General features: G+C 43.0%; 1 protein-coding gene across 13 annotated transcripts in view; it reads left to right on the plus strand.

Annotated features, from left to right (window-relative positions):
• Nucleotides 1–24,451, plus strand: part of hps3 (HPS3 biogenesis of lysosomal organelles complex 2 subunit 1) — a 35,999-nt gene that overhangs the window by 1,437 nt on the left and 10,111 nt on the right. For 4 of the 13 annotated variants that reach the window (XM_090236317.1, XM_090236316.1, XM_036978805.2 and 1 more), the window contains exons 2-11: nt 8,034–8,401; nt 12,090–12,264; nt 12,358–12,565; nt 12,823–12,905; nt 15,128–15,317; nt 15,887–15,968; nt 16,930–17,084; nt 18,742–18,843; nt 20,523–20,631; nt 23,642–23,895. In XM_090236317.1, the coding sequence (XP_090092443.1) occupies nt 8,034–8,401; nt 12,090–12,264; nt 12,358–12,565; nt 12,823–12,905; nt 15,128–15,317; nt 15,887–15,968; nt 16,930–17,084; nt 18,742–18,843; nt 20,523–20,631; nt 23,642–23,895 (1,726 nt within the window). The remainder of the gene's footprint in view (nt 1–8,033; nt 8,402–12,089; nt 12,265–12,357; nt 12,566–12,822; nt 12,906–15,127; nt 15,318–15,886; nt 15,969–16,929; nt 17,085–18,741; nt 18,844–20,522; nt 20,632–23,641; nt 23,896–24,451) is intronic. The other 9 variants (XM_090236320.1, XM_090236328.1, XM_090236326.1 and 6 more) reach the window with 7 other exon arrangements.

Raw genomic sequence — 24,451 nt, forward strand, 5'->3', positions numbered from 1 at the left:
GTCTAGCCTTGGTTGCAACACTCACTACCGACTTCCAATGCCTATGGAAGCAACGTCAGCATGACCCCATGCAGAAAGCGACACCCATACAGAAATGATTTGTCGAGATCGGTGTGGAAGAACTTCACTGGCCTGTTCAGAGCCCTGACCTCAACCCCATCGAACACCTTTGGGATGAATTGGAACGCCGACTGCGAGCCAGGCCTAATCGACAAACATCAGTGCCCGATCTCCATAATGCTCGTGGCTGAATGGAAACAAGTCCCTGCAGCAATGTTCCAACATCTAGTGGAAAGCCTTCCCAGAAGAGTGGAGACTGTTACAGCAGCAAAGGGGGGGACCAGCTCCATATTAATGCCCATGATTTTGGAAAGTAAAGTCTTTGTCTTTCAATGCGAGACTACTAATAGTTTTTATGCGCCTTTTCAAAATGAGTGACAGATTTCGGTTAGATTAATTCGGACTATTTTGAGTGGCTACGGCATCTCAAAATGGACAAACAGTACTATTGCCACTTTTTTCCCCTTGTTTTTCAAGCTAAGGTCTTTTGAGGAAGTATACGAGCACACTCGTTTGGTTCGCCTAGCCGACTGTGGCTAGCTGCCAGCCGAACTGAAGCATGCCGACGCCTTTAGTCTTAGCTTGCTATTATCAAAATTGAATTCAACAATGCCAGTAATGTTTTCAATTCAACTTTTGATTTCAAAAGCAGCTCGAACATATAAGAACGAATCATAGACATTGAATTATACCGTGCAAATATACTGCGCGTTATAGGGAAATAATGCACTCTAGAACGCCCTTCAAGCCAATCAGAAATGAGTATTCAACAATGCCATGGTATATTTAAAGGCTCTGCATGGTCAATCTAACTTCTGAAGTGGCTGTACAGTGTTTACTGCGAAGCAGCCTCTGCAGACATCAGGGCTTTCATACTTCATGTGCTTAGCGGAGCAGAGGAGAGCTATTGTGAAGGAAGTTGTTAACTTCTTATGGCTGGGGGCAGTATTGAGTAGCTTGGATGAATAAGATGCCCAGAGGTGCCCAGAGTAAACTGCCTACTACTCAGTTCCAGTTGCTAATATATGCATATTATTAGTATATTTGGATAGAAATCACAGAAGTTTCTAAAACTGTTTGAATGATGTCTGTGAGTATAACAGAACTCATATGGCAGGAAAAAACCTGAGAAAAAATCCAACCAGGAAGTGGGAAATCTGAGGTTGGTTGTTTTTCAACTCATTCCCTATTGAAGACACAGTGGGATATTGGTCATGTTGCACTTCCTACGGCTTCCACTAGATGTCAACAGTCTTTAGAACCGTGTTTGATGCTTCTACTGTGAAGTGGGGCCGAATGAGAGGGGAATGAATCAGCGGTCTGCCAGAATGCCTTGAGCTCGTGACGCTCGTTCACGTGAGAGCGAGCTCTGACCGAACACTAAATTGTAGCTGGTCCCATCAGATTACATGGCACACGTTAGCCCTATGCTAGCCTCAACAGGTGGCACTGACTATATCCTGTCACAAGTACTTCATCAGCCTATCAAAGATCTTAGACTATATATCCACCAACCAATGGCAGTTCTTTAAAATAGGTCTAGGTCAACCCTGGCCACTAGAGGGATATTTGAAACTTACAAATTCAAAGTTTACGTTTGTTGTGTGCCAATATTGCAAAAATATGCATCCTCCCGTCTAAGGCACTGCATCTCAGTGCAAGAGGCGTCACTACAGTCCCTGGTTCGAATCCAAGCTGTATCTCATCCGGCCGTGCTTAGGCGTCCCATTAGGCGGCGCACAATTGGCTCAGCGTCGTCCGGGTTTGGCCAGGCTAGGCCGTCCATTGTAAATAAGAATTTGTTCTTAACTGACTTGGTTAGTTAAATAAATCCTTGACTAGTTTACTACTAACGTTGGACAACATTTTTTACATATGACAAAACCCCATGTTTCTGTTTCACACACATCCATGTGCTTTTATGGAAAAAGATAAATCTGGTCATTACATATGGTTTATTGAAGAGCCTTATGGATTTGTCAAATAGCAGTCGTGTAAGCTATTGTTATTATCATTGCTTTTAAGAGGCACATGGTTGACTCATAATGGATAGTGCACTTTTAACTTTGAGCCCCTTTGCATAACAAGCTTTTTTGGGGGGGACGTTTAAATGACGGTCCTTGTTGTTCGATTCAAAATGCACGTGACAAAGTAAATGATTATAATAATGCATAGCCTATAAAAACAGGTTACACTTACATGGAGGCCTACATACGAATATACTAGTGACAGCCAAGTGTCTTCCTACACTGACTGTCCATTTTGAGTTCTCCGGACTCACGATCAACTTATTTTAAAAGAACTGCAATACTGCCTTCTGTAGTATGTATGATAACTACAATCCTACTGTATAGTTTGTCATTCTCATCCTCCTCAAGTCAAAAAACATACAGTATATAATCATTTTCTGTGTGTAACATTTTCTACTAGCAAGCAGCTAACTCCAAGTCCAAACGTGGTAGCCGGTTGGCTAGCAGAGGAAAACGACGCTCAAATTATATTTTGACATGTAGGTTATGCTGCTTTCCAGACAAGTAGGCTAGCTAGTACACTTTCTGATAACCTCGTAGCCGCAGCTCAGTAACTCACGTATGGCAGGCTATGAAACCATCGTCTGCATCGGTTAAGGAAATACAGTGCCTTGCGAAAGTATTCGGCCCCCTTGAACTTTGCGACCTTTTGCCACATTTCAGGCTTCAAACATAAAGATATAAAACTGTATTTTTTTGTGAAGAATCAACAACAAGTGGGACACAATCATGAAGTGGAACGACATTTATTGGATATTTCAAACTTTTTTAACAAATCAAAAACTGAAAAATTGGGCGTGCAAAATGATTCAATTAAGTTAATACTTTGTAGCGCCACCTTTTGCTGCGATTACAGCTGTAAGTCGCTTGGGGTATGTCTCTATCAGTTTTGCACATCGAGAGACTGACATTTTTTCCCATTCCTCCTTGCAAAACAGCTCGAGCTCAGTGAGGTTGGATGGAGAGCATTTGTGAACAGCAGTTTTCAGTTCTTTCCACAGATTCTCGATTGGATTCAGGTCTGGACTTGGCCATTCTAACACCTGGATATGTTTATTTTTGAACCATTCCATTGTAGATTTTGCTTTATGTTTTGGATCATTGTCTTGTTGGAAGACAAATCTCCGTCCCAGTCTCAGGTCTTTTGCAGACTCCATCAGGTTTTCTTCCAGAATGGTCCTGTATTTGGCTCCATCCATATTCCCATCAATTTTAACCATCTTCCCTGTCCCTGCTGAAGAAAAGCAGGCCCAAATCATGATGCTGCCACCACCATGTTTGACAGTGGGGATGGTGTGTTCAGCTGTGTTGCTTTTACGCCAAACATAACATTTTGCATTGTTGCCAAAAAGTTCCATTTTGGTTTCATCTAACCAGAGCACCTTCTTCCACATGTTTGGTGTGTCTCCCAGGTGGCTTGTGGCAAACTTTAAACAACACTTTTTATGGATATCTTTAAGAAATGGCTTTCTTCTTGCCACTCTTCCATAAAGGCCAGATTTGTGCAATATACGACTGATTGTTGTCCTATGGACAGAGTCTCCCACCTCAGCTGTAGATCTCTGCAGTTCATCCAGAGTGATCATGGGCCTCTTGGCTGCATCTCTGATCAGTCTTCTCCTTGTATGAGCTGAAAGTTTAGAGGGACGGCCAGGTCTTGGTAGATTTGCAGTGGTCTGATACTCCTTCCATTTCAATATTATCGCTTGCACAGTGCTCCTTGGGATGTTTAAAGCTTGGGAAATCTTTTTGTATCCAAATCTGGCTTTAAATTTCTTCACAACAGTATCTTGGACCTGCCTGGTGTGTTCCTTGTTCTTCATGATGCTCTCTGCGCTTTTAACGGACCTCTGAGACTATCACAGTGCAGGTGCATTTATACGGAGACTTGATTACACACAGGTGGATTGTATTTATCATCGTTAGTCATTTAGGTCAACATTGGATCATTCAGAGATCCTCACTGAACTTCTGGAGAGAGTTTGCTGCACTGAAAGTAAAGGGGCTGAATAATTTAGCACGCCCAATTTTTAAGTTTTTGATTTGTTAAAAAAGTTTGAAATATCCAATAAATGTCGTTCCACTTCATGATTGTGTCCCACTTGTTGTTGATTCTTCACAAAAAAATACAGTTTTATATCTTTGTTTGAAGCCTGAAATGTGGCAAAAGGTCGCAAAGTTCAAGGGGGCCGAATACTTTCGCAAGGCACTGTATGTGTGCTGATGTAGCTACCAAGCCAATTTATTCATTGAAAACGAGGGTCCCTCCTTGCTAACGATACATGACTGACTCATCTGCATTCATTCATGTGTACTGGCAAGATATGCAATGGCTGAGGCCGGGATATCTAGCTAGCTACCGCAGGCAGCATGTGGTCATTCGGTGTTCAAACAAGATGCCTGAAAAATAACGAAACAAGAGCTGGAACTTAGCTAGGTAGTTGGGGGCTACAGATGAGCTAACATTAGAATATAAGATTGGATAAATTGAAATACTTTCCATAAATGGAACAGATTAGCTATCTATCCAACATTGCAATTAGTTAGCAGACTGGTTGGCTAGCATACAGGTCTGCTGTAACCAATACACTGTAGCTTTGTAGCTAACTAGCATTTCCTACATGAACAACGCAACTTAGCTACTAGGCTTGGGCAATATAACGTATACTGGGGTTTTTGAAATACAAAACAGTATGATTTTCAATACAGTAAAAATAAAAATGGGGGGAGGGGGGGGGGTTGGAAATATCTGGAAACATTTTTATTTGGTCTACATACAGTGGGGAGAACAAGTACTTGATACACTGCCGATTTTACAGGTTTTCCCACTTACAAAGCATGTAGAGGTCTGTAATTTTTTATCATAGGTACACTTCAACTGTGAGAGACGGAATCTAAAACAAAAATCCAGAAAATCACATTGTATGATTTTTAAGTAATTAATTAGCTTTTTATTGCATGACATAAGTATTTGATCACCTACCAACCAGTAAGAATTCCAGCTCTCACAAACCTGTTAGTTTTTCTTTAAGAAGTCCTCCTGTTCTCCACTCATTACCAAATCAAATTTTATTTGTCACATACACATGGTTAGCAGATGTTAATGCGAGTGTAGCGAAATGCTTGACCAGTTGTAACTGCACCTGTTTGAACTCGTTACCTGTATAAAAGACACCTGTCCACACACTCAATCAAACAGACTCCAACCTCCCCACAATGGCCAAGACCAGGGAGCTGTGTAAGGACATCAGGGATAAAATTGGAGACTTGCACAAGGCTGGGATGGGCTACAGGACAATAGGCAAGCAGCTTGGTGAGAAGGCAACAACTGTTGGCGCAATTATTATAAAATGGACGAAGTTCAAGATGACAGTCAATCACCCTCGGTCTGGGGCTCCATGCAAGACCTCACCTCGTGGGGCATCAATGATCATGAGGAAGGTGAGGGATCAGCCCAGATCTACACGACAGTCTCAACGAAAAGCATTAGTAACACACTACGCCGCCATGGATTAAAATCCTGCAGCGCACGCAAGGTCCCCCTGCTCAAGCCAGCGCATGTCCAGGCCCGTCTGAAGTTTGCCAATGACCATCTGGATGATCCAGAGGAGGAATGGGAGAAGGTCATGTGGTCTGATGAGACAAAAATAGAGCTTTTTGGTCTAAACTCCACTCTCCGTGTTTGGAGAAAGAAGGAGTACAAGGAGGAAGGAGGAGTACTCCCTGGTGGGAGTACAACCCCATGAACACCATCCCAACCATGAAGCACGGAGGTGGAAACATCATTCTTTGGGGATGCTTTTCTGCAAACGGGACAGGAAGACTGCACCGTATTGAGGGGAGGATGGATGGGGCCATGTATCGCGAGATCTTGGCCAACAACCTCCTTCCCTCAGTAAGAGCATTGAAGATGGGTTGTGGCTTGGTCTTCCAGCATGACAACGACCCAAAACACACAGCCAGGGCAACTAAGGAGTGGCTCTGTAAGAAGCATCTCAAGGTCCTGGAGTGGCCTAGCCAGTCTTCAGACCTGAACCAAATAGAAAATCTTTGGAGGGAGCTGAAAGTCTGTATTGCCCAGCGACAGCCCCAAAACCTGAAGGATCTGGAGAAGGTCTGTATGGAGGAGTGGGCCAAAATCCCTGCTGCAGTGTGTGCAAACCTGGTCAAGAACTACAGGAAACGTATGATCTCTGTAATTGCAAACAAAGGTTTCTGTACCAAATATTAAGTTCTGCTTTTCTGATGTATCAAATACTTATGTCATGGAATAAAATGCAAATTAATTACTTAAAAATCATACAATGTGATTTTCTGGATTTTTGTTTTAGATTCCGTCTCTCACAGTTGAAGTGTACCTATGATAAAAATTACAGACCTCTACATGCTTTAAGTAGGAAAACCTGCAAAATCGGCAGTGTATAAAATACTTGTTCTCCCCACTGTAGCTGCAGTTGAAGTTGGAAGTTTACATACACTTAGGTTGGAGTCATTAAAACTCGTTTTTCAACCACTCCAGAAATGTCTTGTTAACAAACTATAGTTTTGGCAAGTCTGTTAGGACATCTACTTTGTGCATGACACAAGTAATTTTTCCAACAATTGTTTAGAGTGAATTATAAGTGAAATAATCTGTCTATCACAATTCCAGTGGGTCAGAAGTTTACATACACTAATTTGACTGTGCCTTTAAACAGCTTGGAAAATTCCAGAAAATTACGTGATGGCTCCAGAAGCTTCTGTTAGGGTAATTTACATAATTTGAGTCAATTGGAGGTGTACATGTGGATGTATTTCAAGGCCTACCTTCAAACTCGGTGCCTCTTTGCTTGACATCATGGGAAAATCAAAAGAAATCAGCCAAGACCTCAGAAAAGAAATTGTAGACATCCACAAGTCTGGTTCATCCTTGGGAGCAATTTCCAAACGCCTGAAGGTACCACGTTCATCTGTACAAACAATAGTATGCAAGTATAAACACCATGGGACCACACAGCCGTCATACCGCTCAGGAAGGAGATGCGTTCTGTCTTCTAGAGATAAATGTACTTTGGTGCGAAAAGTGCAAATCAATCCCAGAACAACAGCAAAGGTTCTTGTGAAGATGCTGGAGGAAACGGGTACAAAGGTATCTATATCCACAGTAAAACAAGTCCTGTATCAACATAACCTGAAAGGCTGCTCAGCAAGGAAGAAGCCACTGCTCCAAACCGCCATAAAAAAGCCATTCCGCCAAAATTCACCCAACTTAGTCTCTTGGGAAGCTTGTGGAAGACTACCTGAAACGTTTGACCCAAGTTAAACAATTTTAAAGGCTGTGCTACCAAATACTAATTGAGTGTATGTAAACTTCTGACCCACTGGGAAGGTGATGAAAGAGATTAAAAGCTGAAATAAATCATTCTCTCTACTATTATTCTGACATGTCACATTCTTAAAATAAAGTGGTGATCCTAAATGACCTAAGACAGGGAAATAATCTACTCTTGGATTAAATGTCAGGAATTGTGAAAAACTGTGTTTAAATGTGTTTGGCTAAGGTGTATGTAAACTTCTGACTTCAACTGTATAATGGAGTTAGTTGAAATGCAATCAACAAAACAATACGAGGCTAATTTGGACCTCTAGTGTCAAAGGGATATGTCGTGATTTTAGCAACGAGGCTCTTTATCTACATCCCCAATAGTCAAATGAACAACGAGGCTCTTTGTCTACATCCCCCAGAGTCAGATGATCTAGTGGATACCATTTTTATGTCTCTGTGTCCAGTATGAAGGAAGTTAGTATTGGCTTGGAAAACTACCTATAACTCATGACATTCTCCTCATTGTCCTCATAAGTAAGCATTTCACTGTTGGTCTACACCTGTTGTTTGTTTAGGAAGTATGTGACAAATAAAATGGTTTCTGACCCTCCTCCCCTTGTCCGCCCCTCCCTCCACAGGGGACTACCTGGTGACCATCGAGGAGAAGAACAACGCCCCCTACCTACGCGCCTACACCAACTGGCGCTACCAAGCGGCTGAGAAGACCCGCGTTGGCGTGCGTCTGCTCGGTCATTTCCTGCGCGGCTCGTCCATGCGCGGGGCTCCCAAGGAGCAGATGGAGATCATTGAGATTCCACTGTTTGAGCGTCCGCTGTGTGTGGCGTGCTGTGGGGTGACCGGAGACCTGCTGGTGGGGTGTCCTAAGAGCCTGGTGCTGTTCAGTCTAAAGAGACAGGCCCTCAACGACAAGCTCTCCATCCTGGACTTTGAGCGCTGTCTCATCATCCACCTCCCGGGACTGTCGCCCCAACAGGTAGGGATGGATGTAAGTTAGGGATTGGGATTTCCGTAGTCTCTTTTTACCACCCAGATATTGAAAGTAAAACTTTTTTTTTATTCCCTGCGTGGACACTGAAATACATACAGTGCATTCAGAAAGTATTCAGACCCCTTGACTTTTTCAACATTTTGTTAGGTTAACAGCCATATTCTGAAATTGATTAAATACATTTTTTGCCTCATCAATATACACACAATACCTGATAATAAAAAAGCGAGAACTTAAATTTTTTTTTAAAGTATTAAATATTAAAAAACAGGTACCTTATTTACATAGGTATTCAGACCCTTTGCTATGTGAAATTGAAGCTCGGGTGCATCCTGTTTCCATTGATCATCCTTGACATATTGATTGGTGTCCACCTGTGGTCAATTCAATTGATTGGACATGATTTGGAAAGGCTCAAACCTGTCTATATAAGGTCCCACAGTTGACAGTGCATGTCAGAGCAGAAACCAAACCATATGAGGTTCAAGGAATTGTCCGTAGAGCTCTGAGACAGGATTGTGTCGAGGCACAGATCTGGGGAAGGGTACCAAAAAATGTCTGCAGCATTGAAGGACCCCAAGAACACACTTCGGGACAAGTCTCTGAATGTCCTTGAGTGGCCCAGCCAGAGCCCGGACTTGAACCTGATCGAACGACTCTGGAGAAACCTGAAAATAGCTGTGCATCGACGCTCCCTATCCAACCTGATAGGGCTTGAGAGGATCTGCAGAGCGGAATGGGAGAAACTCCCCAAATACAGGTGTGCCAAGCTTGTATCGTCATACCCAAGAAGACTCGAGGCTGTAATCGCTGCCAAAGGTGCTTCAACAAAGTACTGAGTAAAGGGTCTGAATACTTATATGATATTTCAGTTTTTTATTTTTAATACATTTGCAAAAATCTCTAAACGGTTTTTGATTTGTCATTATGGGTTATGGGGTGTGTAGATTGATGAGGGGGGGGAGAAACTGTTTAATCCATTTTAGAATAAGGCTGTAACGTAACAAATGTGGAATAAGTCAAGGGGTCTAAATACTTTACGGGTGCACCGTACTTGTCAGCAACTCATGAAGTCACTGAAACCCTTAACAAGGAGTTGCAGTCAGTTTTGGAATGGGTGGCCAGTAATAAACTGGTCCTGAACATCTCTAAAACTAAGAGCATCGTATTTGGTACAAATCATTCCCTAAGTTCTAGACCTCAGCTGAATCTGGTAATGAATGGTGTGCCTGTTGAACAAGTTGAGGAGACTAAATTACTTGGTGTTCCCTTAGATTGTAAACTGTCATAGTCAAACCATATAAACTCAGCACAAAAGAAACGTCCTCTCACTGTCAACTGCATTTATTTTCAGCAAACTTATTAACATGTGTAAATATTTCAATGAACAAAACAAGATTCAACAACTGAGACATAAACTGAACAAGTTCCACAGACATGTAACTAACAGAAATGGAATAATGTGTCCCTGAACAAAGGGGGGGTCAAAATCAAAAGTAACAGTCAGTATCTGGTGTGGTCACCAGCTGCATTAAGTACTGCAGTGCATCTCCTCCTCATGGACTGCACCATATTTGCTCAGTTCTTGCTGTGAGAGATGTTACCCCACTCTTCCGCCAAGGCACCTGCAAGTTCCTGGACATTCCTGGGGGGAATGGCCCTATCCCTCACCCTCCGATCCAACAGGTCCCAGATGCGCTCATGAGCAGTATGGCTGGTGGCATTGTCATGCTGGAGGGTCATGTCAGGATGAGCCTGCAGGAAGAGTACCACATGAGGGAGAAGGATGTCTTCTCTGTAACGCACAACGTTGAGATTGCCTGCAATGACAACAAGCTCAGTTTGATGATGCAGGCTCACTGCCCCAGACTATGACGGACCCTCCACCTACAAATCGATCCCGCTCCAGAGTACAGGCCTCGGTGTAACGCTCATTCCATTCGATGATAAACATGGATCCGTCCATCGCCCCTGGTGAGACAACTGCGATTCGTTAGTGAAGATAACTTTTTGCCAGTCCTGCCTGATCCGGCGATCAGACAGGCAGTTGTTGCCATCCTGTACCTGTCCCGCAGGTGTGATGTTCAGATGTACCGATCCTGTGCAGGTGTTGTTACATTTGTTCTGCCACTGCGAGGACGATCAGCTGTCCGTCATGTCTCCCTGTAGCGCTGTCTTAGGCATCTCACAGTATGGACATTGCAATGTATTGCCCTGGCCACATGTGCAGTCATCATGCCTCCTTGCAGCATGCCTAAGGCACGTTCACGCAGATGAGCAGGGACCCTGGCCACATCTGCAGTCCTCATGCCTCCTTACAGCATGCCTAAGGCACGTTCACGCAGATGAGCAGGGACCCTGGCCACATCTGCAGTCCTCATGCCTCCTTACAGCATCCCTAAGGCACGTTCACGCAGATGAGCAGGGACCCTGGCCACATCTGCAGTCCTCATGCCTCCTTGCAGCATGCCTAAGGCGCGTTCACGCAGATGAGCAAGGGACCCTGGCCACATCTGCACTCATCATGCCTCCTTGCAGCATGCCTAAGGCACGTTCACGCAGATGAGCAGGGACCCTGGACATCTTTCTTTTGGTGTTTTTCAGAGTAAGTAGAAAGGCCTCTTTAGTGTCCTGAGTTTTCATAACTGTGACCTTAATTGCCTACCGTCTGTAAGCTGTTAATGTCTTAACGACCGTTCCACAGGTGCATGTTCATTCATTGTTTATGGTTCATTGAACAAGCATGGGAAACCGTGTTTAAACCCTTTACATTGAAGATCTGTGAAGTTATTTGGATTTTTACGAATTCTCTTTGAAAGACAAGGTCCTGAAAAAGGGGACGTTTTCTTTTTTTGCTGAGTTAAGATTTAATGGTTGTAAAGATGGGGAGAGGTCTGTCCGTAATAGATGTTCTTACTTTGTGGTGTGTGGTGTCAAAAAATAAGTCCTGCAGTCTCTAATTTGATCTTATGTTGACCACATGTCTGGACAATAATCAAGTGCTGCAAAAAAAAAGACCTAGCTAAGCTGCAGCTGGTCCAGAACAGAGCAGCTCGTCTTGCTCTTCATTGTCATCAGAGGGCTGATATAAATACTATGAATGCCAGTCTCTCTTGGTTGATAGATGAGGAGAGACTGACTGCATCACTTCTTCTTTTTATAAGAAACATTAATGTGTTGACTATGCAAACCATTTGGAATTTAACTTACTCTGACACACACACACTTACCCCACCAGACATGCCACCAGGGGTCTTTTCACAGTCCCCAAATCCAGATCAAATTCAAGAAAGCTTAAAGTTTTATGTAGAGCCTAGATCGTTTGTGTATGTTGGCTATGTGTGCCCTCTTTAAATGTATGTAGTTTTTGTCTATTAATGTTCTGTATTATGTCATGTTTCATGTTCTGTGTTGGACCCCAGGAAGAGTAGCTACGGTTTTCACAACCGCTAATGGGGATCCTAATAAAATACCAAATACAGGTGGGGGGGGTTCGTGCACAAAGGTAATGGCATCTAGGATTTGATACCCTCCTGTTGCCAGCTCACTTCCTGAGTTTTTCTTGCAGCCCTCCGGTTGCTGGCTCACCTCTCTAACCGCTAGGCTACCTGCCACTCCTAACTTAGAGAAGGTTATTCTGTCATGCAACCTTTTCATAGAATATGTATGCCCTCCCTGCCTGCAGGTGGCGATCTGTGCAGGGTACATTGCCCTGCAGACAGAGCTGGAGGTGCTGGTGGTCAAACTGGAGAGACTTCCTGGTGCTGCTTTTACCCAGAAGTCAGCTGACAAGAAGCCCCAGGACCACAGTCTGGTCCCCCAAGATATGATCACTGGAGCAGAACACGACAACGAGACGGGTAACACTCTACACATGAAAACCGATGCTTCAGATACCACATACTATTACTTCACAGGACATGGTGTGATTTGCATGTTCTGTGTCTGACTAGGTTGTGTTTACACTGTGTTGTATTCGCCAGAGGGGAGGAGAGAGGGTCTGGCTGGTCACCGTGACCATGATGACTTCTTCATTTTCCCCAAGCACCAAGAGCTCCTGGGGGACAGGGCTAAGGACTGTGGGGTCAAGATCTCCCTGGAGTGGACAGGCATGGAGAGTGAGGCCAGGGGCAACCTCATCATCACCTATATCTTATACAGGTGTGTCTCTGTGTGTCTCTGTGTGTGTGTGTGTGTGTGTGTCTCTGTGTGTGTGTGTGTGTGTGTGTGTGTCTCTGTGTGTGTGTGTGTGTGTGTGTGTCTCTGTGTGTGTGTGTGTCTCTGTGTGTGTGTGTGTGTCTCTGTGTGTGTGTGTGTGTGTCTCTGTGTGTGTGTGTCTCTGTGTGTGTGTGTCTCTGTCTCTCTGTGTGTGTGTCTCTCTGTGTGTGGTCTCATCATATTGAGTCTCCCCTGTCCAGGCGTTTTGCTCCAGACTTCTTCCAGGACTGTAGTGTTGAGGAGACCCACCTGCACTCCCTGCAGTTTCACCCAGTGTTCACCAGTGAGTCAGAACCTCATTACACTGTGCCTTCCCAAGAACCGTATAGAGTTGGGCCAACTTTTAAAATTGAATTATTCTCATTCTAGACATGCAGTTTTAAATAGCGCTGTTGAAATATTCCCCGTGTAATGTTAATGGGGAGCTAACACATTGTCTTACTTCAGATAGCACACCTGTTCCACCTGCACCGATCAGTCATCCTATCGTGTAAAAGTAGTTTGTGCTGTCTAACATTTTTAGCAGTATTACCTAGGTGACATTGACATTGCTGAACCCCATTTTTGCGTCAAAACTGTCTGAATGAATCTAAAACAATAAATACAATGCATTCGGAAAGTATTCAGACAGTTTTTTTTTTCCCCCACATTTTTGTTTACGGTACAGCCTTATTTTAAATTCATTACTTTCTTTCCCCCTTCAATCTACAAACAATAATGACAAAGCAAAAACATGTTTTTTTTTTAAATTTCACCAAAGGTATCAAATAAAACTAAAATTACATATGTTTAAGTATTCAGACTCTTTACTCAGTACTTTGTTGAAACACCTTTGTCATCGATTACAGCCTCGAGTCTTCTTGGGTATGACGCTACAAGCTTGGCACACCTGTATTTGGGGAGTTTCTCCCCATTCTTCTCTGCAGATTCTCTGAAACTCTGTCAGGTTGGATGGGGTGCGTCGCTACACAGGTGTTTTCAGGTCTCTCCAGAGATGTTTTTATCGGGTTCAAGTACGGGCTCTGGCTGGGCCACTCGGACATTCAGACTTGTCCCAAAGCCACTCTTGTGTTGTCTTGGCTGTGTGCTTAGGGTCGTTTTCCAGTCTGAGGCCCCGAGTGCTCTGGGGCAGGTTTTCAACAAGGATCTCTCTGTACTTTGCTCCTTTCATCTTACCCTCGATCCTGACTGGTCATCTAGTCCCTGCCACTGAAAAACATAGCATGATTCTGTCACCGCCATGCTTCACCGTAGGGATGGTGCAAGTTTTCCTCCAGACGTGACGCTTGGCATTCAGGCCACCGGTTCAATATTGGTTTCATCAATAATGGCTTTGCCATTATGGGATATTGTGCTTATATTGAGGATTTTTTAATTTTTTTTTTATCGATTTTAGGATAAGGTTCTAACGTAACAAAGTGGAAAAAGTCAAGGGTACTGAATATTTTCCAAATGCACTGTATGTAAATCACGTTATGTTGGTGAGGATTATTTTGCTTCAATGAACAGTATCTCTAAAGTTTGACAATGGGCACGAAAGCTAGCATAAATTTGTCCAACATTAACAATAGCTTGCTAACGTTAGCTGAAATCATCTACCTACCTAGTGCTGCACACACAATGTTAAAACTTACAACAAAAGCTGGCTAGCAAGCTACTGTAGTTAGCTAGTAGTGCTAATTATGCTCACATTGTTATGAGTTTTCATGAAGCACTTGTTCGAGTCATTCCACCAGCCTCCTGAGTTAGCTGCTATGCTCAGCTGACCTCAACGATACAATTGCGGAGAAACATGCTGATCTATGGACCAATTTTCTGTTAAGTTACTACTTAATTGTGGGGCTACATGTCTACAACTTCAGGGTAATTTAAACAGGCTAAGCAAGCTTTTTATGTTAGCTAGTTAGTGAAGGAAGCGCTAGCTAACTGTGTCAGTAAGCTAGCTACAACATTTACACAGCTGATCAAGTCACTACACTGGCGACCAACATCCTGGCACAGAATTTGGACAGGAGACCACCGTTTTTTCCCCACATTTTTTTCACAATGGCAAACTATGAAATCACTCATAATGTGTGTAGTAATTTAGCTAGCTAGTTATTCTGCCTATTTCATGGAGTCCTATGAGAGCACAGTGATATACAAAATTAGGGACTATGTTTTAATTTTTTGAATAGCGGATGCTCATTATTCAAATTTGAAGTTTCACGTCCTACAAGAACGATCGGTTTTGGGATGAGTGTCGCGGAGGAGTGACGCCATCTGACGCGAGACAATGTAGCCATAGAATGTTGTAGTGTCCTGTTAAATGCACCATAATGTAGAAACCTCAATGTTCCAACTCTCTAAGTACTTGGCTCTTTCCCTACCTATGGAATTAACATGTAGTGTAAATACATATGTATGAGGGACACTTAAAGTAGGAGCACCTATATTTTCTACATTCCCATCTGCTTCACATCTCATCCCTTTCTCTTCCATTGCTCTCCTCTCCCTGACAACCAGGCAACCAGGAAGTATGTGTGGAGGGGGGTAGAGGGGTGGAGCCGACGTGTTTGTTCTGTTTCTTCTCGCTGCCCAAGACGGGCTATTTGTACAGCGTGAGGGGCGGGGTTCAGATGGTCTCAGCCTATCAGTATCCAGAGAAGGCCCAGCAGGCCGTCCTCTCTGACCTCTTCCTCCACATCATCACAAAGTAAGTACTGGGCTGGGCCTCTCGACGGTAAAGGAAGTCCATGAGACTAGTCTCTGACTTCGGTGATACCCCGGTATATGGTATAAACAGTATTATTTTTTTTAACTGACGGTGTGATTTTCAATACAGTAATAAATCTATACTTTTTGGAGGGTTGGTAATACCCTGATATGGTACAGAAACATCTGGATACATCTGGACACGACCCTACAGTGTTGGCGCAATCATGTGACATAGCGGCAGGGTAGCCTAGTGGTTAGAGCGTTGGACTAGTAACCGAAAGGTTGCAAGTTCAAATCCCCGAGCTGACAAGTCGTTCTGCCCCTGAACAGGCAGTTATTAACGCACTGTTCCTAGGCAATCATTGAAAATAAGAATTTGTTCTTAACTGACTTGCCTAGTAAAATAAAAAAAGAAATGGCAAGATTTTATCCTGAATACCAAAAATGAAAGCAATTGTCTGGGGGATGGTTGTTGGACCATGTGACATAAGAACATTTTAATTAAAAAAAGGTTTGTCACATAATCTCACAAAACCCAGGGCCCTAATTTATACCTGTGTTTCTCAGGAATGCTCTCCAGTGCTTCTCAGTGAGGTGTGCAGCAGTGGCAGCCAGAGCTGAGGACCCTTACATCGATACCACCATGAAGGTGAGGATCACCCTATTTTCCTTAGCTAATGGAAGACAGATCGACCCACGGCCGGACCCCTAGGGAGCTCTTTATAGATCTGAGGACCCTTACATTGATACCACCATGAAGGTGAGGATCACCCTATTTTCCTTAGCTAATGGAAGACAGATCGACCCACGGCCGGACCCCTAGGGAGCTCTTTATAGATCTGAGGACCGGAAAAGCTTTTAGTTATCCGTCAGGCTTGGTGGAATATTCACCATATCTACCCCCATGCCTTGGACATCTTCATTATTGGTCTTAAGGATGCTTTGACCAGAGGCTTCCCCTCGTGTGTGATTGGTTGTGCCTCGGTTGGTTGTGCTCTGATTTGGCCCTGCTACACAATAAGACAGGAAGTCATTATTAGATTGGATCACAGCTTCTCCAGAAATACAGGTAGCTGTCTGCTTGGCTCAGATCACTGCGTTACGTTCACAAAGATGGTGGAGCTGGAAAGGGCTCATAGTGGCAACCACCACTTACACAGTTGCATCTGGTGACAAGCGTGTCGTTGTTTTGTGCAGTGTGTGCATGCGTGCATTGTCCAACAGTGACACAGTGGAATCTGACTAGCATCGTGTAAGGCAGGGCTGCAGTGTCTCTCAGGAATGGTAATTTAGAGCCTAAATGTGATTGGTCTGCACATGCTGGGAAGCCCAATTTTTATTTAAAGTGGAATCTTCATTGTGAGTGGCTACTTACCGCCCCTAGGGCCCATATTCCTCCCGTCAGGTTCCCAGAGTAAGGCCATAATATCGGCAAGAAACAGTTTTCAATGAATATCTACTTGACATGTAGCAGCAATATGATTATTTTAATAAATCCCAAAGATACAAAAGTGTAATTGTGAGTTAATAACAATGTAATTACAATTTCACCAACTTAATAACCACCAGATAATAAAAAATTGTGTGTGTGTGTGTGTGCGCGCGTGCAGGCCTGTCCTCCCGTCACCATGGAGTTGTGTGCTCTGCGTATTCAGCAGTTCATTGGTCTGAAGGCTCTGTGTCACTACCGACACCACGTCGTCCTGCTGACCACTGCAGATGTGGAGACCAGGGAGGACACAGAGAGGACCGCACGCAGAGTCATGTAGGTCACACACTTAGACACTGTAGTCATAGCTAGAGCCACACATGATTTAGAAAGGAAATATACATTTTGCAATTGTCTCACGGTAAAGTACATACTACTTAGAAATAGGACCAATTCAAATGTAGGCAATGGTATAGATATATGGTAAGACATCCGATCTAGGGCTGGGGGATGGTATAGATTTATGGTAAGACATCCGATCTAGGGCTGGGTGATGGTATAGATTTATGGTAAGACATCCGATCTAGGGCTGGGGGATGGTATAGATTTATGGTAAGACATCCGATCTAGGGCTGGGTGATGGTATAGATTTATGGTAAGACATCCGATCTAGGGCTGGGTGATGCTATAGATTTATGGTAAGACATCCGATCTAGGGCTGGGTGATGGTATAGATTTATGGTAAGACATCCGATCTAGGGCTGGGTGATGATATAGATTTATGGTAAGACATCCGATCTAGGGCTGGGTGATGCTATAGATTTATGGTAAGACATCCGATCTAGGGCTGGGTGATGGTATAGATTTATGGCAAGACATCCGATCTAGGGCTGGGTGATGGTATAGATATATGGTAAGACATCCGATCTAGGGCTGGGTGATGCTATAGATTTATGGTAAGACATCCGATCTAGGGCTGGGTGATGGTATAGATATATGGTAAGACATCCGATCTAGGGCTGGGTGATGCTATAGATTTATGGTAAGACATCCGATCTAGGGCTGGGTGATGGTATAGATTTATGGCAAGACATCCGATCTAGGGCTGGGTGATGGTATAGATTTATGGTAAGACATCCGATCTAGGGCTGGGTGATGCTATAGATTTATGGCAAGACATCCGATCTAGGGCTGGGTGATGCTATAGATTTATGGTAAGACATCCGATCTAGGGCTGGGTGATGGTATAGATTTATGGCAAGACATCCGATCTAGGGCTGGGTGATGCTATAGATTTATGGTAAGACATCCGATCTAGGGCTGGGTGATGCTATAGATTTATGGTAAGACATCCGATCTAGGGCTGGGTGATGCTATAGATTTATGGTAAGACATCCGATCTAGGGCTGGGTGATGATATTGTATTTTAAGGTATGCCAGTGTCGAACCACGTATGGCAAAGGATTTTTCTCTATAATTATATTTTGATACCATCTATATTCTATAATTACATTTTTTGATACAGTGATAAACAAATGAAAAGTTCTACAAATTGGACTACTTTACTGTCAGTTTTGGTTTAGTATAAAGCAATCAGAATGGGGGAAAGCCCGTTTTAAAACCACATAGAATTAATTTGTTGCCATCCTAGGGTCGTGGGTTACACAGAAAAACATATGAAGAACTTGTGTTATTCCCGAAGCATAAAATGCAGGCATACCATCAAATGTAGAAAATCACCCAGCCCTTATCTAATCCTATACCCATGGTCAGAGCATCTTACTGTGGAGCACAAGTAAAGCAGCATTCAGACAATAGACACACTCATCATTTATTAAGCACTGAAAATACACTTTTATTAAGCACTGAAAATACACTTTTATTACTTCACATTTGTGTTTAAAAGATTTCATTTGTTAATTTATAGGATTTTAAATATCTGAAATCTCCCTTCTCTCTGTCCTTCAATTGTACCTGTAAACTCTTATTGTAGAGAATACAAAGATCACAAAACCCTTAGGGGGATTTTCCTAGCAGTAGGTATAGAGCCTTCCACCACGCCGGCTCTGAAGCATTTTCTGGCCCACTCCTTCCTGTAAGTCTCTTGACCTCCTTGATGGTGTGTCCCTCTGTAGTCCACCTGGAATAAACCCCCCCCCCCCACCCCACCAACCCTACTAAAACAACATCCCCCTGTGTGTCTCGTCACTAACTGATGGACTAAACAGAACATCGTATCAGTGTGATGATATCACCTACTGGACATAATATCATGTCATTCGTGTAGTGGTCTGTATGTAGCTCAGTTGTTAGAGCGTGGCGGTTCGATTCCCGGGACCACCAGTATGTAAAATGTATGAAAGGATGACTCTTAAGGCGCGTTTGAATAAAAGCGTTGGCTAAAAGGCATATATGATGTACTGTGAGCATTAACGTCTGAAAACCCAGTACGCCTGATTAGACTAAAGCATGATGGATCCAGAGGTTGGAAGGCCGTGTGGCCAGTAGAGACTGCCGTGTGGCCAGTAGAGACTGCCGTGTGGCCAGTAGAGACTGCCGTGTGGCCAGTAGAGACTGCCGTGTGGCCAGTAGAGACTGCCGTGTGGCCAGTAGAGACTGCCGTGTGGCCAGTAGAGACTGCCGTGTGGCCAGTAGAGACTGCCGTGTGGCCAGTAGAGACCGCCGTGTGGCCAGTAGAGACCGCCGTGTGGCCAGTAGAGACCGCCGTGTGGCCAGTAGAGACCGCCGCGTGGCCAGTAGAGACCGCCGCGTGGCCAGTAGAGACCGCCGCGTGGCCAGTAGAGACCGCCGCGTGGCCAGTAGAGACCGCCGCGTGGCCAGTAGAGACTGCCGCGTGGCCAGTGGAGACCGGTCTTAGTGGAGACCGGCGCGTGGCCAGTGGAGACCGGCGCGTGGCCAGTGGAGACCGCCGCATGGCCAGTGGAGACCGCTGCATGTAGAATCAGGAAGTGAGACCATGCATTCACAGACGAGAAGTAGGGAAACGTGCAGAAAATACCATTCCTCCACCAAGCTGACCTTTTAAAAAAAATCCAAATCTCACACACAGGGGCTTTGTTATCACATGAGACTGCTTGACACTGCCGCGTGTTTCACTGGCTAAGAGCATCAGGTCTGTTAGCTATCGCTGCTACAGGCTGTACTGGACAGGGAAGCCGATAGAACACACACACACAGTGTTCAGCACACGGGTCAGTAGGCCTTGTGTGTTAACATGATGAGTCGTGAAGAAAAGCATGCAACGTGTCTGATTCCCATTAACGCCCAAAACCCCTTGCCCTCAATAACATCCTCTGTTGATTGGTTTGCATTGGTAGGTAGTCAAACTAATCTCTAGGGAGAAGTGCTACTACTCACTTTGCTAATAGCTGCTTTGTTTAGGAATTGTTTTTGCTGACTATGTTATGTGGTTGTCTCACCTCGCTCCCTTCACTTAACTGTAAGTCCCTCTGGATAAGAGCGTCTGCTAAATGACTAACGTGTAAACGGGATCTAAAACTAAATGTTTGGTGGGTTTTTTTTAGCTCATAGGTTTATGTCATTCATGCGAACTCCCAATTGAGCTACACGCTTTCGCATTCTGGTCCAGCCCAGGGGCTATTGTTTCCTTCATGTGCTTGATGTTATTTATGGCAGCTGAGCTGTAGTTCCTGACCACCTAGATAGAAGCTGTAATGTCAGCCATCTGTGGCCATTTTGTATTTTTTTATTATAGAGATGAGCTGACTTGTACTTCCTGCTTCTCTGACCCAGGAACAAGAAGTCACCCTTCACCAAGCCCCAGAATCCCAGTGAGATGGGTCACGGCTGGAACCTGTACGTGGTCAACACCGTCCCCCCCCTCCAGCTCTACAACGAGATGGTAACGCACCATGAGAACATGTCAACAAAAGCCTTAATGTTATGACACCTTACCTCCATTTTATCATTATTTTTTTTTTCTTTGACCTTTGTCGGTTGTGCTGAACCATGGCGTTCAACAATCATTTATACTGTTTAACCTTGGCGTTCAACAATCATTTATACTGTTTAACCATGGCGTTCAACAATCATTTATACTGTTTAACCTTGGCGTTCAACAATCATTTATACTGTTTAACCATGGCGTTCAACAATCATTTATACTGTTTAACCTTGGCGTTCAACAATCATTTATACTGTTTAACCATGGCATTCAACAATCATTTATACTGTTTAACCATGGCGTTCAACAATCATTTATACTGTTTAACCATGGCGTTCAACAATCATTTATACTGTTTAACCATGGCGTTCAACAATCATTTATACTGTTTAACCATGGCGTTCAACAATCATTTATACTGTTTAACCTTGGCGTTCAACAATCATTTATACTGTTTAACCATGGCGTTCAACAATCATTTATACTGTTTAACCATGGCGTTCAACAATCATTTATACTGTTTAACCATGGCGTTCAACAATCATTTATGCTGTTTAACCATGGCGTTCAACAATCATTTATACTGTTTAACCTTGGCGTTCAACAATCCTTTATACTGTTTAACCATGGCGTTCAACAATCATTTATACTGTTTAACCTTGGCGTTCAACAATCATTTATACTGTTTAACCATGGCGTTCAACAATCATTTATACTGTTTAACCATGGCGTTCAACAATCATTTATACTGTTTAACCATGGCGTTCAACAATCATTTATACTGTTTAACCTTGGCGTTCAACAATCATTTATACTGTTTAACCTTGGCGTTCAACAATCATTTATACTGTTTAACCTTGGCGTTCAACAATCATTTATACTGTTGAACCATGGCGTTCAACAATCATTTATACTGTTTAACCTTGGCGTTCAACAATCATTTATACTGTTTAACCTTGCGTTCAACAATCATTTATACTGTTTAACCTTGGCGTTCAACAATCATTTATACTGTTTAACCATGGCGTTCAACAATCATTTATACTGTTTAACCTTGGCGTTCAACAATCCTTTATACTGTTTAACCATGGCGTTCAACAATCATTTATACTGTTTAACCTTGGCGTTCAACAATCATTTATACTGTTTAACCATGGCGTTCAACAATCATTTATACTGTTTAACCATGGCGTTCAACAATCATTTATACTGTTTAACCTTGGCGTTCAACAATCATTTATACTGTTTAACCATGGCGTTCAACAATCATTTATACTGTTTAACCTTGGCGTTCAACAATCATTTATACTGTTTAACCTTGGCGTTCAACAATCATTTATACTGTTTAACCATGGCGTTCAACAATCATTTATACTGTTTAACCATGGCGTTCAACAATCATTTATACTGTTTAACCATGGCGTTCAACAATCATTTATACTGTTTAACCTTGGCGTTCAACAATCATTTATACTGTTTAACCTTGGCGTTCAACAATCATTTATACTGTTTAACCATGGCGTTCAACAATCATTTATGCTGTTTAACCATGGCGTTCAACAATCATTTATACTGTTTAACCTTGGCGTTCAACAATCATTTATACTGTTTAACCTTGGCGTTCAACAATCATTTATACTGTTTAACCATGGCGTTCAACAATCATTTATACTGTTTAACCATGGCGTTCAACAATCATTTATACTGTTGAACCATGGCGTTCAACAATCATTTATACTGTTTAACCATGGCGTTCAACAATCATTTATACTGTTTAACCTTGCGTTCAACAATCATTTATACTGTTTAACCTTGCGTTCAACAATCATTTATACTGTTTAACCATGGCGTTCAACAATCATTTATACTGTTTAACCATGGCGTTCAACAATCATTTATACTGTTGAACCATGGCGTTCAACAATCATTTATACTGTTTAACCATGGCGTTCAACAATCATTTATACTGTTTAACCATGGCGTTCAACAATCATTTATACTGTTTAACCATGGCGTTCAACAATCATTTATGCTGTTTAACCATGGCGTTCAACAATCATTTATACTGTTTAACCATGGCGTTCAACAATCATTTATACTGTTTAACCATGGCGTTCAACAATCATTTATACTGTTGAACCATGGCGTTCAACAATCATTTATGCTGTTTAACCATGGCGTTCAACAATCATTTATACTGTTGAACCATGGCGTTCAACAATCATTTATGCTGTTTAACCATGGCGTTCAACAATCATTTATACTGTTTAACCATGGCGTTCAACAATCATTTATGCTGTTTAACCATGGCGTTCAACAATCATTTATGCTGTTTAACCATGGCGTTCAACAATCATTTATGCTGTTTAACCATGGCGTTCAACAATCATTTATGCTGTTTAACCATGGCGTTCAACAATCATTTATGCTGTTTAACCATGGCGTTCAACAATCATTTATGCTGTTTAACCTTGGCGTTCAACAATCATTTATACTGTTTAACCTTGGCGTTCAACAATCATTTATACTGTTTAACCATGGCGTTCAACAATCATTTATACTGTTTAACCATGGCGTTCAACAATCATTTATACTGTTTAACCATGGCGTTCAACAATCATTTATACTGTTTAACCATGGCGTTCAACAATCATTTATACTGTTTAACCATGGCGTTCAACAATCATTTATACTGTTTAACCATGGCGTTCAACAATCATTTATACTGTTTAACCATGGCGTTCAACAATCATTTATACTGTTTAACCATGGCGTTCAACAATCATTTATACTGTTTAACCATGGCGTTCAACAATCATTTATACTGTTTAACCATGGCGTTCAACAATCATTTATACTGTTTAACCATGGCGTTCAACAATCATTTATACTGTTTAACCATGGCGTTCAACAATCATTTATACTGTTTAACCTTGGCGTTCAACAATGAACCGTTTCTCTGGGCTAGGTGGAGTACAGTAAGACGTATGAGGAGACCAACCCTCTGTCTCACAGCCGTCTGCACCTGCTCAGTGAAGCCCACCTCCTCCTGAGAGCCACGCTCCTGGACCCCCGGGTTGGAAACCCTGTAGAACGGCCTCAGACCACTGGTCAGAACCTAGCCCAGGCCCTGGGATATAATACAACCCGCACCGCAGACAGACAGGAGCTGCAGCAGGCCTTCCAGGAGAGCTGTGCCCAGTTAGGAGACTGCTTCAGCAGGTCAGTGGGGTCGGATCACATTAACATCAAGGTTGATAAGTTGGTTGGTTGATGTGTTGGTTGACGTGTTGGTGGACTGATTAGTGGACTGGTTGGTTGGTGGACTGGTTGGTTGATGTGTTGGTGGACTGGTTGGTTGATGTGTTGGTGGACTGGTTGGTTGATGTGTTGGTGGACTGGTTGGTTGATGTGGACTGGTTGATGTGTTGGTTGACTGGTTGATGTGTTGGTGGATTGGTTGATGTGTTGGTGGATTGGTTGGTTGATGTGTTGGTGGACTGGTTGGTTGATGTGGACTGGTTGATGTGTTGGTTGACTGGTTGATGTGTTGGTTGACTGATTGATGTGTTGGTGGATTGGTTGATGTGTTGGTGGATTGGTTGGTTGATGTGTTGGTGGACTGGTTGGTTGATGTGGACTGGTTGATGTGTTGGTTGACTGGTTGATGTGTTGGTTGACTGGTTGATGTGTTGGTTGACTGGTTGATGTGTTGGTTGACTGGTTGATGTGTTGGTTGACTGGTTGATGTGTTGGTTGACTGGTTGATGTGTTGGTG

The sequence above is a fragment of the Oncorhynchus mykiss genome, chromosome 5, assembly GCF_057628025.1.
Source record: "Oncorhynchus mykiss isolate SJ-2025 chromosome 5, ASM5762802v1, whole genome shotgun sequence".
In the NCBI taxonomy this organism is placed as follows: domain Eukaryota; kingdom Metazoa; phylum Chordata; class Actinopteri; order Salmoniformes; family Salmonidae; genus Oncorhynchus; species Oncorhynchus mykiss.